General features: G+C 48.7%; 1 protein-coding gene across 1 annotated transcript in view; it reads left to right on the plus strand.

Moving 5' to 3' along the window:
- Nucleotides 1–14,236, plus strand: part of LOC119390976 (polyamine-transporting ATPase 13A3-like) — a 585,099-nt gene that overhangs the window by 59,447 nt on the left and 511,416 nt on the right. Inside the window, exons 8-9 of the mRNA XM_037658686.2 lie at nucleotides 4,374–4,500; nucleotides 6,302–6,419. Coding sequence (XP_037514614.2) covers nucleotides 4,374–4,500; nucleotides 6,302–6,419 — 245 coding nt within the window. The remainder of the gene's footprint in view (nucleotides 1–4,373; nucleotides 4,501–6,301; nucleotides 6,420–14,236) is intronic.

The raw sequence follows: 14,236 nt of genomic DNA on the forward strand, positions 1-14,236 counted from the left end.
CCGCCGCCGCGCGAGCCACCTGCCCCTGGCTCGCCTTCATGTCGCCGTCGTCCTCGTTCTCACAAGTCCGCACAAATATCTCAAAATTACACCAAAATTCACAAACATATAAATTTCTTTCAGAAATTCCCTTCATTCATTACACCGATGAACAAATAGTGTCTATTTAGAATCTGTGTGTGTTAGTGTTCATCGTCAGGAATCAGTTAGGGACGCAGAGGATGTTGCAAATCGTGTAGAAGACGAGGAGAGGCGCCATCATCATTAAGATAAGATCAGTATGTTCGAATAAAGAAGAGGTCGACGGGGGGCTTCACCAAGGGGATGGCGGCTTGTCCTTTTCTCTATAGTACTGACGGCGTTCGGTCTTTTGCTGGCTTTTGCTGAACAGACGGGCGAGTTGTCTGGCTTCTTCAGCGCGCTGAAAGTGGAAAGTGACGTCGAGGTTTTCTTCGTCGGTGACGTTGGGCAGCATAGCGCTGAGCGCCGTTGCCGGGTTTCTACCCTCAACCAAGTTGTATGACGTCGCGCGTCGATTCTTGCACGGGCGTGTATTATGCGAAGGTCACATACGGAAGGATGGCATCCCACGGCTTATGTACGACGTCGACGTACATGGCCAGCATGTCGGCGATGGTTTATTTAGACGCTCGGTGAGGCGATTGGTGTGTGGCTGGTAGGCGGTGGTCCGGCGGTGGCTAGTCTGACTAGCCACCGCCGTGTGTATAAGGTCCCTTTCAGCTGCGGCCGCTTCTACGTAGGACAAACGGGCCGATGCATTAAACAGAGATTGTTGGAACATAAGAGATCGCTAACATGAGGCTCACCTTCTAATCTATCTTTACATTGTCGAGATTCTAAGTGCACGCCAAAATTCGATGAATTGGCAGTGTTGTACCGTCAGAGAAATGAAGAAACGCGCCTGACGATTGAAGCATGGCATATCGAGAATAGTGGTAGCGCATGCGTGAGCCAACCGTCGATTAACTCGCATAAAGATGAAATCAAAAGCCTTAACAGTTATCTTCCACGTAGACCGCCACGCGTGTCGGATTGATAGGTTCGCCTGTTGCAGGGGCATGCGCAGATAAGTTTTCGTGCCTTCTTTCTTTTCAGCCGTTGTGCGTCTCTTCAGTTGTTAGTCGGCATTTGTGCTGTCCTGACTTCTTCCTTGTGTCCTTGTTTGCACGCCCTGTCTTTTTAGAATGAATTAGGATTGCATTTCACTTGTTTTTTGAGGGGAATAAATATGGCCAAGAAGTGCGTCGTTTTTTCCCTAGGAGCGCTCAAGATTGGCGGAAAAGTGGTTTTTGCGGGTTAAGTTTATGTATATTTTTTCCAGGCGAACAATTTTGTTTCACAAAACTAACTTCGAAACATTGTTCTGGGTCTAATCCCTAGGCCTACTGTAAATTTCCTCAAAATCGGGAATGTTGAACGGGACATCGTGCTCGATCTTATCTGGACACACCCAGGTGCCTCAGTCGACTCGAAGGCGAAAGCAATCTTTTTCTTCAATGTTGGTGTATTGAACCTCCCGCGCCTCCCTCCAAAAGCTTTCTGCAACAAATGTGGTTTTACAATGCCCCCAGGGTCGGAGGCATTGTAAGCTTTCTGCACTCACCTTGTTTTGCACTGCCTCCGTTATCGGCCCACCACTGGCCAAGCAATGGTGTCATGAGATGACGTCACGTTCGGTGACGTCACAGTGACGTCATATGGTGACGTCATCACGTGATGATTGGTTTTTGCATCGCTCATGCTGGCGCCGCCGACATGGGACGCCGACGCTGAACGCCGGTCAATTTTGGCCTTTTATGAGGCATCTAAGGTTTCGCTTTAATAAGGAGGGATCAGGCTGACAACTGCCACTTAGAGGGGCAAAACGTCTGCCTGCTTATTTTGCTCTGACGTGTCATTTCGTCTTGCCAGCCCGAAAGGCGATCAGTGGCAGCCAGTGCGGAATGAGACAAGTGTTTTCAGCGTAAACTTCCTTGGAACGGAGATAGCTCGGTAGCTCAGCACCCGGAGAGCAAGAAAAAATTAGACTAGCTTGCACTAAAGGCGTATGCTGAAGAGACGGCGGAGCTGATGGGCAGCTATGTAGTCCTGGCTTTTGCTCGTTTGTTAACTTCAATACATGTGCGTGAAAAAAAAGGAAGAAAAAAAAAGAAAGACACGGACAACAGAGAAGAAGACACACCCAGCGCTGGGTGTGCCTTCTTCTCTGTTGTCGGTGTTTTTGCAAACTTTCTTTCTTTCTTCCTGTCTTTCGGCTTCTCTGTGTTTTTTCTGTCTTTTTTTCTCTGTTCATTTCTACTTATATATCTATATAGCTCTCTCTCTCTCTATTTCTTTTTTCTTCCTGTTTCTATATTTCTTCCTCTTTCATCCCTTTCGTCCTCTCTAGCTTTTCTCTAGGTTTCTTCCACTCTACTTTTTCTCTCTCGCTTTTGGTGATCTCCTTTCTTTCTCTCTTTCTGCTTTTCTTTCTCTCTCTCATTCGTTCTAGGCTATGCTTTGCTCTCTCCCTCCTCCTTTCGCTCATCCTCACCATCTCGTCTCTCCTCCGCAGGCTCACTTCCCTGTCCCACACCTTTGTTACACTATAATATTGTCACGTGTTCGTGACGTCGACGAAGTCCGCAGGCGAGGTGTACAAACTGAAACTCTTTATTTGGCCGAACTTTGGGCCGAGAAACGGAAAGTTAATTTACAGCAATACACGCGGTATGCGATGATAGCGGCGAAGAAAGCGTCGACCGTCGATCAACTGACAAGCGGTCAAGCGCGTCGGCTTTTATACTGGCGCTATCGCACTTTCCAGCGATATCGATAGTGGCGCCGTTATCTCTCGACAAAGCTGGAACATTCGCGTGCGGCGCGCAATCTTAACGGAACGTTCTATAACAATCGCGAGGGTTCTTACACAACGCGGCGAGGCCTGCGCAGCACGTTGCCCACAGGCCTTGTGGGTCAAGCTTCGACTCATGAAAAATAAGACACGCGGCAATATACGAGGCTATGATGCTCTGCTTAGCTAGCGTGCCTGCATAGCCGAGTGTCACGATGTGTAGGACGACCGGCACGTTTTTCTTGAGCACGCGCAATGAACACACGAAGGCGACAAGGTGTGACATAAACACACACTTCATTCCACGCAACAAGACACACACACACACACAGAAGAATAGGAATAACTAGAAATAACGAGGTCCCCAGAACCAAGTAATTAACACGTCATATCACGACCAAGTTCTACGCGCGTCCCTCCTCACATCTCGTCCGCTACCGCCGGTCGCTTACGATGAAGATCGTTCGTGAGGTCACCTGACCGTCGCTCACCGCGTCCGTCGATACCGAAGTCTCCGTTGATGTAGAAGTGCGCTCCGCAAGCACTGTGACGTACTCGTGCGTTGTTCGTCTTCTGCAGAATGGGATTGGTGCCGGCAGGCACTCCTGGAACGTCCCAGCTCACCCTGGCCCGGGCACCGTTGGCGTGGCTGACGGGTGGCCGCAAGCCCGGGCTCGTTCAAGGTCGGCGGCGTAAGCGCTGACCTGTCCCGGCAGCTCACTGCACAGCCGGCCAGCTGGACGACCGGATCGTGAAGACCGCTGCTCGCCGAGGCTAGTACTCCGGCGGGCTCCACGCTCCACAGGACTGGGGCAAGACCCAGACTGCGCGGACCATCGGCTATCTTCCCCGTCGCCTTGACCGCCGTTCTCTTCTGCGCGCGCCTCCAAGATGGCCTCCCTCGCGCGCACCTCTCGCTTCTTTCTCCTTTTCCATGTGTCTTTATTCGTATTCCATTCATTTCTTCTCTGGCCTTCTTTTTCGACGTCTGTTGTCATCCCTGACACCGAGTGATTGGGACGCTCGCCTTCGGATCGAGTGTACGCGGGTGCAAATCCCGCCTCGTGAAGAATGTTCTTTCGGCAAAAATTTCCCTTTCACTTCATATCTTTCTTTCTGCGTCTCTGTTTCTTTCCCTCTTTCCGTACTCTTTCTCTCCCCCAGCAGTGTTATTACTGGTCATTCCGAAGAAATCGGCAGGCGTGTTCTGCGAGGGAAGCAGACGATGAAGATCAGGAAGAAGAGGACAAAAAGAACGCGTGCCGGTTCATAATGATAAAAGTTTTGGGTCATGACATTAGACGCCGAGCAAGAGCAGTTTCGCTGTTAAAAAATTAAAAATTCACCGAAGATTACGATACTGCCTAATGCAAATTCTGAGCTCAGATCCGTGTTGGGGCAATGCCAACTGTGTTTCAAGTTTTGGCTACCCGCACTTGTAGCAATATAACGTTTGTTACGTATTGCCACAGCAACTCCCAGCACTCGAGTGCTACGCACACCGCTCTGTGCATTGCAGGTGTCGCGAGCCAAGCGAAACGTCACCAGCCCCGTCAGGACAAGCGAAGGCTGCCGCAGTGGACGTGCCAGCCCTGCATACCCAAGATTTCCGACCGAGGTGCCACCGCACGTGACAGAGGAAGAAAGCGAGGCTCAGTGGCTTGTGGCTAGGGATATAGACAGACTCCGCATTCGCTCTCTTTCGCCCTCGTTAGCTCTATCGCGTACGTCGACACCTGCAACGCCGACGGCGACGCCGTTCAACGCAGGAACGGGCGCCTGAGAGCTGCGCTCTAAAAGCTCACATCCACTCGTACGTCATAGTACACGATTTTCATTTTCACTAGGCGCTCATCGACAATGTGGGGCGTCCCCGTCGCGGTTAGGAATTTCTTCTTTCAGACCACACAACTTACCACAAGTTCATGCAAAGCGACAAGCAACTCTCGTTGAGGTACCTGTCGACATCTTCGATACTACGGAAACCGCAGAACAATACACGTAGGTTGCTTTTCGCGACCATGTTTACGCGACGACCGGCGACGCGCTCTCCTAGAGGTCGGCAACCAGCATTGGACTGATGGGTGCTTCGCACGGCCCCAAAATGCTGTGTATGTAGTTAGATCGGCTTCCAGTGTGCTTTCAAAGGGATGGAATACGACTAATTGTTTCTCGTTTCCACAACAGGTAGCTGCATTTCTGTTTACTTTATTGTTTTTCTTAATATGGGAGGGTAATATTAATCAGGTTTCACGTCCCAAAACCAGGATATGATTATGAAAGACGCCGTAGTGGTGGACTCCGGAAAGTTTGACCATCTGGGGTTCTCTAACGTGCACTTAAATCTAAGTGCATAGGCCGCGAGGATTTTCACATTCATCGAAAATACGGCCGCAGTGGCCGGGATTCGATCCCGCGATCACCGCGTGAGCAGTCGAGCACCATAACCACTAGACCACCACAACGGGTTACTATAGGAGAGTGTTCTCATAGCTTGGTTTTCAGCGATAAACGGGATCAAGAGGTCTCTCGGCTTTCTTGGGTGCTTTGAAGTCAAAACGAAACTTAGCTGAATGCCGACGATAGCCAGCGACAGGCTGGCCTTGGGAAAGTGGCTTTTCAGGCGACTTTGCTAAAGCGCTAGCAGAAACGGACGTCCCGTTGTGTCTTTCTACTCTTCCGTGTCTCCTAGCGCTATGGCACCATTTGACAAGCCGGTTTTTCCACCGAATTGTGAAACACTAGTAAACGTTACTCAACACATTGTATTCATACACAACAAGGCGAACTAAGATTGCTGTTCTAGGGAAAGGCTGCCACCGCAACCGTAACTGCTGCCACGAAACATGCAGACGCGCACGTGTGCTACCACCACCCTACGAGTCCACAGGAAGAGCGAGCAGCAGCGCCACCATACCGGCTCTCTAGGTCTATTCCCGCACAGTTGACAAGTGAGAGGTTGGGAGGCAGCACTTCATGCCTGTTAAAAGTGCAGCCCGGCGCATTATGAAAAGGATGTCGCGCGCTCAAAAGAAGGTTCGTCAGATGACTCGCTATAAAAGACCGGATATATATAGAGATCAGTGTATCAAACTTCTTCCAACGTGCCCAGGATTTGGATTCTTACCCACACACACAATAACTGGCTAACCATTCACACGAGAACCCTGGCCGACCCTGGCCCAGTCTTAGAAGCACGCTCCTGGGGGGCCTGCTCTGGGCTCAGGCTTCTAAAAAGCTGGCGCGCGCCGTACCCGTGCCAAAAATTCAGGCATGTACAGCCATGTAGTGTACAGTAGGCAAACGGTGAGTACGTCTTAAACTATGGACTGCAGAAGAAAATCAGGGCGTATTATATGAAATGCGCGGCGTGGCTCCATAATTGACTGTCATTTTTTTCGTGAGCTGCCAGCAAAGTTCGCTTTCATACATGCCATGATCTTCCAGTGCCGGCGGAGTACTTCGAAATGCTTCGTGGGTACACGCTCGAAGGGTTCCGAGTCGTCGCTGTGGCCTACAGGCGCCTGGAGAAAATGACTTGGCACCACGTGCAGAGAGTTGACAGGTAATTCACACTCTGTGTTATTATGAAAAGTTGATTGACACTCATCCCTGTTGACGTGATTCTTCTGCGAAGTTTTTGAACACCATCACATATGGTTACCGCAAGAGAGCGTCTTGGCTGTGTTGGCACTAGCGCTCGGCTTCGCGCTAAAACAAATGCGCTCACCTAATTAACCATGGCTTATTGAGTTTTCCACAAAGCTCGCCACTCGCTCGGCGACCTCTCTGAGTAGGAGTTATCCACGATAGCCATAGCATAATGCTCGTCCGCCTTCATTCTCTTGCTGCTGCCTAATTTGTTCACGCAAAGGTGAAGCGCAACTACAGCGCGTGGAAAACAGTCGTAATAACATTACGCATAAATCAAGCGCAACATCACTTCTGGAGCAGCCACACACCGCGAAAGTTTCTTTTCACGGTAACCCGCTTTTGTCCTCGTGCCATGCTTCTTATGAGTCGTTCAATCAATCAATCAATCAATCAATCAATCAATCAATCAATCAATCAATCAATCAATCAATTTCATTTTCTCATTGAAGAAGAGGAGACAGGACTAATAAGAGCCAAAGAAGCTTGACAGGAGCCCTGCCCCCTTTTACAAAGGACAACCGCACATTGCAGAAATGTAATGAATAAATACAAGACTTGAAACAACATAATACCCGACACAAAGATACAATTTCAATCAGAAAGAGAAAGTATGTATACATGCATATTTATGCATACATAAATAAAAATCTGTATCTACTTAAGAAAGTGTACACTACGTACACACATTTCCTTACCCCATACACAATTACGCTATGTACACAGGTCTATATACACGCTTGTACAGGTTGTTTGATTACACGGTGCACGCAATTTTGACACAAGGGACAAAAAAAAAATTCATACAGAACATCAGTATCATCAGAGGGCGCAGGACGTAAGCACTTGATTCGGCGCCATATTTAAGCATATACTCCCATAAAGATGAAAGGAAGAGCTTATTTTAATGTGAGCCAGATCAACAAACTTTGAATGTCCTAAATATGGCGGTAACGTGAAACACTTGCAGGCTTCTTTCGCTTAAAATGCAGCATTCGAAATCAAGATTGGCCTAGAAGTAATTAAAACGCTGACCTAAAAACTAATTTGCACTCACAGTTAAGTGTGGTTCTGAACCTGCGTTAATCCGAGTGAGCGAGATTAACTTCTAATCGCTTAGTGCGCGCCCCATCGTGCAAAATGTCAACATAGCCGCGCGAGCCTGTTAGACGTTTTGCGAGTTAGTTTCTTATTGTGCTTTTTCTTGGAGACAGCTCATTTTACACGGAGGACAACGTAAATGAAGAGCTAAAGCACTGACCATTCCAAAAACAATACCAAGTTATAGAATGTGGCATACATAAGCACAACAAAGAACGCATGACTACACAAGCTCGCGCTTCATGAACAATTGTAGTGGCTTAGCTCGGCTATGCCAGGATATACGTAGCGTGAGCTAAGGTTCAGCTGATTATTCTTAGCTCTCCTTGTTGTCTAGGATTACCTTGATCACAATGCTTACTGCTGCTTCAGTGACACACACACGGTATACGCATTATGTTACGCACGTATATTTATTTTTTGCTCAACGCCATTTCTCTATTGCCACAAAGACGGCTCGGTGGTCAGTGTAGTAACACGCTGCCGTCTCGATGGCCCCAACGCCCGGCGCAGCGTCAGACGGTCACTGCGCAACGGAGCCACACAGCTGGGCGCGCCGGCGGCAGTATGTGTGCCGCGGCTCTCACGTCACTCCTCTGGAATGCGCTGATCGGCGAGGCGCGCGCGACGGCGGCGGCTCCGGTGCATCAGCTGTGCGCCGTGTGACGTCGCTGCTCCTCGCGCATGCGCAGCACGGCTTTCGGACTGCCACGCGAGACTGCTCCAGCTCAGCCAGTGTAGCTGATGCTAAAAAATTGGAACGTACCCCGAAAGCAAGCCCCGGCTATACAGAAGGCCCAGGAAACGGCGCAGCGTCAAGGCGTTCTGCCCTCTTCGTGGGCGCGGCCAGCTGCTAGAATGGCCTCCCGTTAGGGGGGTCGTGACAGTAGCTACTCAGAATTAAAGAGAGTTCGTTCAGTCAGTCAGTCAGTCAGTCAGTCAGTCAGTCAGTCAGTCAAAGAACTTTATTAAGATCATGAAGGTCCGGTTCCCCTCAAGGGTGGATCGGCTGCGGGCCGCACCCGCGTGGGGACGGGCATGGCGAGCTCCGCCGCCAAGTTGTGGGCCCTCTGGACAGCTGTCTGTCTGTCTGTCTGTCTGTCTGTCTGCTCTTGTGATTCGAACAATTAGCTCCTGCGCCGTCACTACGAACTTGGATGTCTAGCGAAGATGCTGAAAGCCTCAATATCTTTTATTGCTTTTATTATAGTGGTAGTGGCACTCGCTTTGTGGTCGTCCTGACAACACTGTGAGTTCTGCCACCACTTTCGAATATTCTTGGCGAAAACCAAACCCAAAAAATGGCGGGCACTGCGTACGTCATTGATTGGAGGTCGTTTGAGCCTGCGAGTCCAACGTGGTCTCTGACAAAAACAAAAAGGCAGGTTTCCACGCATTTTGCATTGTCAACGTTAAATTCATGCTAATCGCGTCGACAATACCCGGTGGCGTTCTTATAGGCTGGTTCTTCAGTTACTCATCCTCATAATCTACCGTTGCTGCGGCCACATAGGCATCAAGTGGGAGACGAAGCGGGAACTCTACGTGCCGACCACGCCTTATCATAACAAAACGGCTTTGGCTTAGCTCGGCTAGGCCCGATTAGGCATGCGAAAGCTTGTTATACTTGGTTATACTTGTTTATCCTTGTAGCCGAAGCACAGTTTGCCAACCGAACGATATGGCTAGCTGAACGTTCCGAACTGCGAGCACTCACTGCCGTCGTTTTGTCAGTTTCTGCAGCCGTCGCCGAGGTCGGAGGCGTGGCGTCCATTGCCGCCCCTAAAGCTCGTCACTGGCGCCTTTCTGCATCCTTCTCCCCACGTTTAGCTCGCCGCAATTCCCGTTATTCACTCTTTTCAGCCAGCCACTTTCCGCGCTGGTACACATGTTTCCGCTTTAACTCATTAGCAAGCCGAGCGGCATCCGAGGATGGTCCGACGCAGCTTGCCGCTTTCGCCGCCTGGACCGCGCAGACAACTCCGGCATAGATTGGCCAGCGTCCTCGCTCTCTCCTTACATCGCACGACAATATGGCACAACGGCTGAACTGAAGCATTGGGCCAGTGTTGTACGGAACGACGTTCCAGGAACTAGTTCCTTTTAGGAGGAACGGAGTAACGCCACTGTTCCAATGAGGATCGGTGGAACTGTAACGGTAACTCGTTACGTTTGCGTAGGAACAGCAGAGGGAACGGCGTTCCTTCTGTGAACGTTCCTCGGCATTGAACAGGCGCACGCACGCGATGCCGAGACGAACCACGTGCGGGAGAAACGGATGATTTTTTCTTCTTTGTCTCAGCTAGTGTGACAGCAATCAAGGGTCGTTCTAGAGTCAGCCCCGTAGCCGGGGAGGGGGGCGGGGCTAGGGCCTCCCCCTTCCGAAATTTTGGTGAAGTAGGTGTTTTTACAAAAATAAATAATAAAAAATAGGTGTTCTCAAAAAAGTCAAGGTTTTCAGCAAATGCCCCCCCCCCCCCAAAAAAAATTTCTGTCTACAGGCCTGTCAGGAGCGCAGACACTCCTTGGAGAACTTTTACTTGGCCGCTGCCAGGAAAGGGCGCGCAATTTTTTTTTCCTCGGTAACTTTTTGTTCGTCGAACTGGAAAGCAGCTTGTTTTTTTGTGTGTGTGTGTGTTTGTGTTGCTGCAGCATGCGTAATCGGGCGGTTCTGCTTGCATCCTATCTGCAGAAATTCTACAGACCACGAGTCACCCGGATCCGGAATGCGGAAAGAAAAGTGACAGACTTTTTGTCACCCCTTGTCACCTCCCAGTAGACATTTGGAACCCCCTTTCTGCAGAAAGCCTGCAGAGCGTTTGTAGCCGCCAGGATGCAGCATGCCGGCAGAACGTCTGCAGAGCGTCTGCAGAATTTCTGCAGCATTTCTGCAGAATATGTGCGGAGCTTTGTTGCGGATGAAAAAAATAAGAGCTACCCTTTGCGTTAGCACCACGAGTCAGGTAACATGCAGCATCCAGGGGTAGAATACCGTACATACACCCACCAACACACGACCACAGCGTAGACGCAACAACAGCAAATACCGCACACTATCGCTTCACAACCTAACACCGACCACCCGGTATATATAGCCGTGGTATCTTGACCTGCCATTCAGTGCCGGTGGGCCAATTCCTACGCTTCAAAATTTTAAATTTACACGTTCACAGAATGCATATAATTTTATGCTGGATGTTAGGTAGCCATAAAACAAACAGATCTGTTAATCTACACCCGCCAAATGTGCAACGCTATTTTAATTAGCGAATTCCAATTACCAGCTGGCAGGCTGTCGCATGATGCTCCAGAAAAGCTGCAGCCTTTCTGCAGAAATTCTACAGACCATGAACAACCCAGGTGCACAGCACGTGAAGACAAGTGACAGATTTTCTGTCACCCCCTATCAGTGTGTGACTGAAAGGTCAAATCCATTTAATCATTAGTATCAAATGTGTCATGGTCCAGAATATGTAGATACATACATAATATTATATACATCTAAACGCACGCACTCTGGGCGCTCATTATCAGAAAAGTCTGCTTGCCGTCTGCTAGGGGTCTGCAGAAAATCTGCTGACTAGATCTATATGGGGATGGCTGGTGGGTGACTGAAAGGTGAAATTCATTTAATCATTATTATGAAATGTGCCATGGTCCAGAATATATAGATACATGCATATATATTATATACATCCACGCACACGCACTCTGGGCGCTCATTATCAGAAAAGTCTGCTTGCCGTCTGCTAGGCGTCTGAAGAAAATCTGCAAACTTGGTCTATGTGGGGATGACTGGTGGGTGACTGAAAGGTGAAATTCATTTAATCATTATTATGAAATGTGTCATGGTCCAGAATATATAGATACATGCATATATATTATATGCATCCACACGCACACACTCTGGGCGCACATTATCAGAAAAGTCTGCTTGCCGTCTGCTCGGGGTCTATAGGGAGGTGACTGGGTGGTGACTCATATGTGTTAGACAGCTGAAACCAATTTTTGTAAGGGCAAGTCTCCGTGGCCTTGTCGGCATAGAGAAAGGTGGGGGGAACCGACGTACCGTAGTCGAGGCGCCTGCGCGGGGTTCCGCAGAGTCCTCAAACGGCGCGAATCATCGTCGCGGATCTGGTGTTTGACGCGCATGGGACAAAGGACTGAGAATCACAACGCTAGAGGCCGCATAAAGTGAGTGAAGCACCGATGTGCTAACCACAGAAATCCCGCGCGGTGGCCTCCCACTGCACATAAATGGTCTCGGGCCCCAATGTAACGATGGCGAAGTTACATTATGGTTCTGTCCTTTGTGATTGAGCGCGTTGCCGCGTGCAGAGTGCGCTTCAGACGTTTTATTGGCTTCATGTTCGAGCGCTCACCGACTGCGAGGCTTCGGCCCAGTTCCTGGAAATGTTTTTCTCATCGCGTGGTCTTGAGCGGCTGGCTTGATCGCCCCTTTAGTATCTCGTGCACGTCGCTGGGAGCTATCGACAAATCTGTCTTTTGACACCCGGTTGCATAGATGGCGGGGAAGAGGACCGAGACGCAACGGACGCAGGCGCCGCTGTGGCGCCTGTCCAGTGCATTCGATGGTTGCGTTTGGGCAGGCATCCCTTCAACATGCGAGTTATCTCCGCGGCCATCGGTCTATCATTTTTATTATGGTTCAGTTCGACAGCCGCCGCACTGATAACGTCTGTCATGCAATAAACGATACGTGTACATCCAGCGCTACATTCTTGTTGCGCCCGCTGAGCCTGCCCTCGCCCCTACAACCTCGATTGACTTTGTTCCTATTTGTGTACGACAGGGCAGTACCCTCAAGTGCTTGAAGGAACGGTTCGTCTGTCGGATACCAACATCAAGATGCAACTCTTGCTGAGTGCTAACAATGGACTTTACTATGTTGCGAACATGTATCCTGGACATTATTTTCTTGTCACACTGCAATATTGAATCACCACTCATTCAACGTCTATGTATTATTCCTTTTGATGCGGGGATCCCTGTGAGAGAAACTTATTTATATTGATGCGTGTGCGGAAATTTCTATTTGAATATCTGAAGCGCAGTATTCTGACTGCGCTTTTGAAGACTGGCGTGGAAAGTGCCACATTTGTTGCACTTGAAACAGACAGGCACGGAAGTTGCAGTCAGACATGTCTGTAGAATGGCCGGCGGTCTCTGAAAAATTCGTCTAGGAGCGTTTCTTTAGATTCAGCTGGGTGTGTCCACATAAGATCGAACACGAGGTCCCAGTCACCATTCCCGATTGTGATGAAATTTACTGTACGTCTAGGCATTACACCCAGAACAATGGTTTCGCAGTTAGTTTTGCGGAACAAAATTTTGTTCGCCTTTAAAAAATGTACAACTTTTGGCCGCAAAAAACGCTTTTCCGCTAATTTCGCGATTTCTGAATTTTGAGCGCACCTAGGGAAAAAACGGTGCACTTCTTCGTCACAATATGTATTCCCCTTAAAGAACAAGTGAAATAAAATCTTATGAGTCTATTATTTTTCTTGCTTGTCGAAGCACTTTTGAAGAAAAAAATCACAAACTTGCCAAATCACACAAAATACCTCTATTTCAAGAATTTATTGCTGCAAGCAAGTTAAAGTGAGGATAATGAAAATCGGTAGATATTAACTTTGATACTTCCGCTCTCTTTTAAAATACTTTGCGTGGTTTTATCGCGCTCCGTTTTACTCGATGATTGGGCTGAAACGTAAGTGATTTACCAAAAACGCCAAATTTGGAAATGATTTTCTCAAAAAGGCCATTTTTAATTTTTTTTAAAATCCCTCTGATTGAAGTCAAGGACGTCATCTACCATTGTGCGGAAAAAAATATTGCATTATTTTGGTTGCTAACAAGTTATAGTGCGTCAAATCTGACCATGCCAGCCTAGCGGCCGCGTCGTTCGTTATGGGCTGAAACTCGGATATAAGTTGCTAAAAATACTTGTGCGTGACATAATCACAAATAAGCAGCTCCACACCAACAAATGCGCAGCCCGGTGTCATGGTTAAGCAAGCTTTGTCTTGGGATCAGCCGCTTGACACACCCGCAGCAGCGGCCGCTCGATGTTGGGGGCACTCACATTACATGAGTACCGCTTCGACTGCGGATGAGCTCCGCTTGCGCGCCAAACCACGCTCAGAGGACAAACGAGAGAAGGAATGCATCACTGTGAAAGTTAAAGGCCGTTAAGTGCCAACAAATGTCATAATATGCAACGAAAACTCTGCTGGCAATTTCCCAGTGAGCGCCTTCAATACAGCACAGATGTATTTTTTTTCCCTGCTGTTATGCCCGAAGCCGCATAATATCGTGATAAACGCTCGACTTGCGTTGAATATTCTATCTGCGGACGCCCAACAATACAGTATTGTAAAAGGGCTTCCTTAATGAAGTAATGGACTTGGACACACTTCTTTTCACAGCCGGCTGACACAAGTGTTCTGGCACGAGATGAACAGCTGCAGTTTGAGTTGCTCGACCATCGGAAGCACGTATGACAGCTTTCTTTAGATGTCAATGGATTTCTTTTGTGTCATATGTTGCTCATAGAATGAACCTAATTATCTTTAGCCCATCAGAAGAGAGAAAGCAACACATGAGCGC

This window comes from Rhipicephalus sanguineus, chromosome 4, assembly GCF_013339695.2.
Source record: "Rhipicephalus sanguineus isolate Rsan-2018 chromosome 4, BIME_Rsan_1.4, whole genome shotgun sequence".
NCBI classification, from domain to species: Eukaryota; Metazoa; Arthropoda; class Arachnida; order Ixodida; family Ixodidae; genus Rhipicephalus; species Rhipicephalus sanguineus.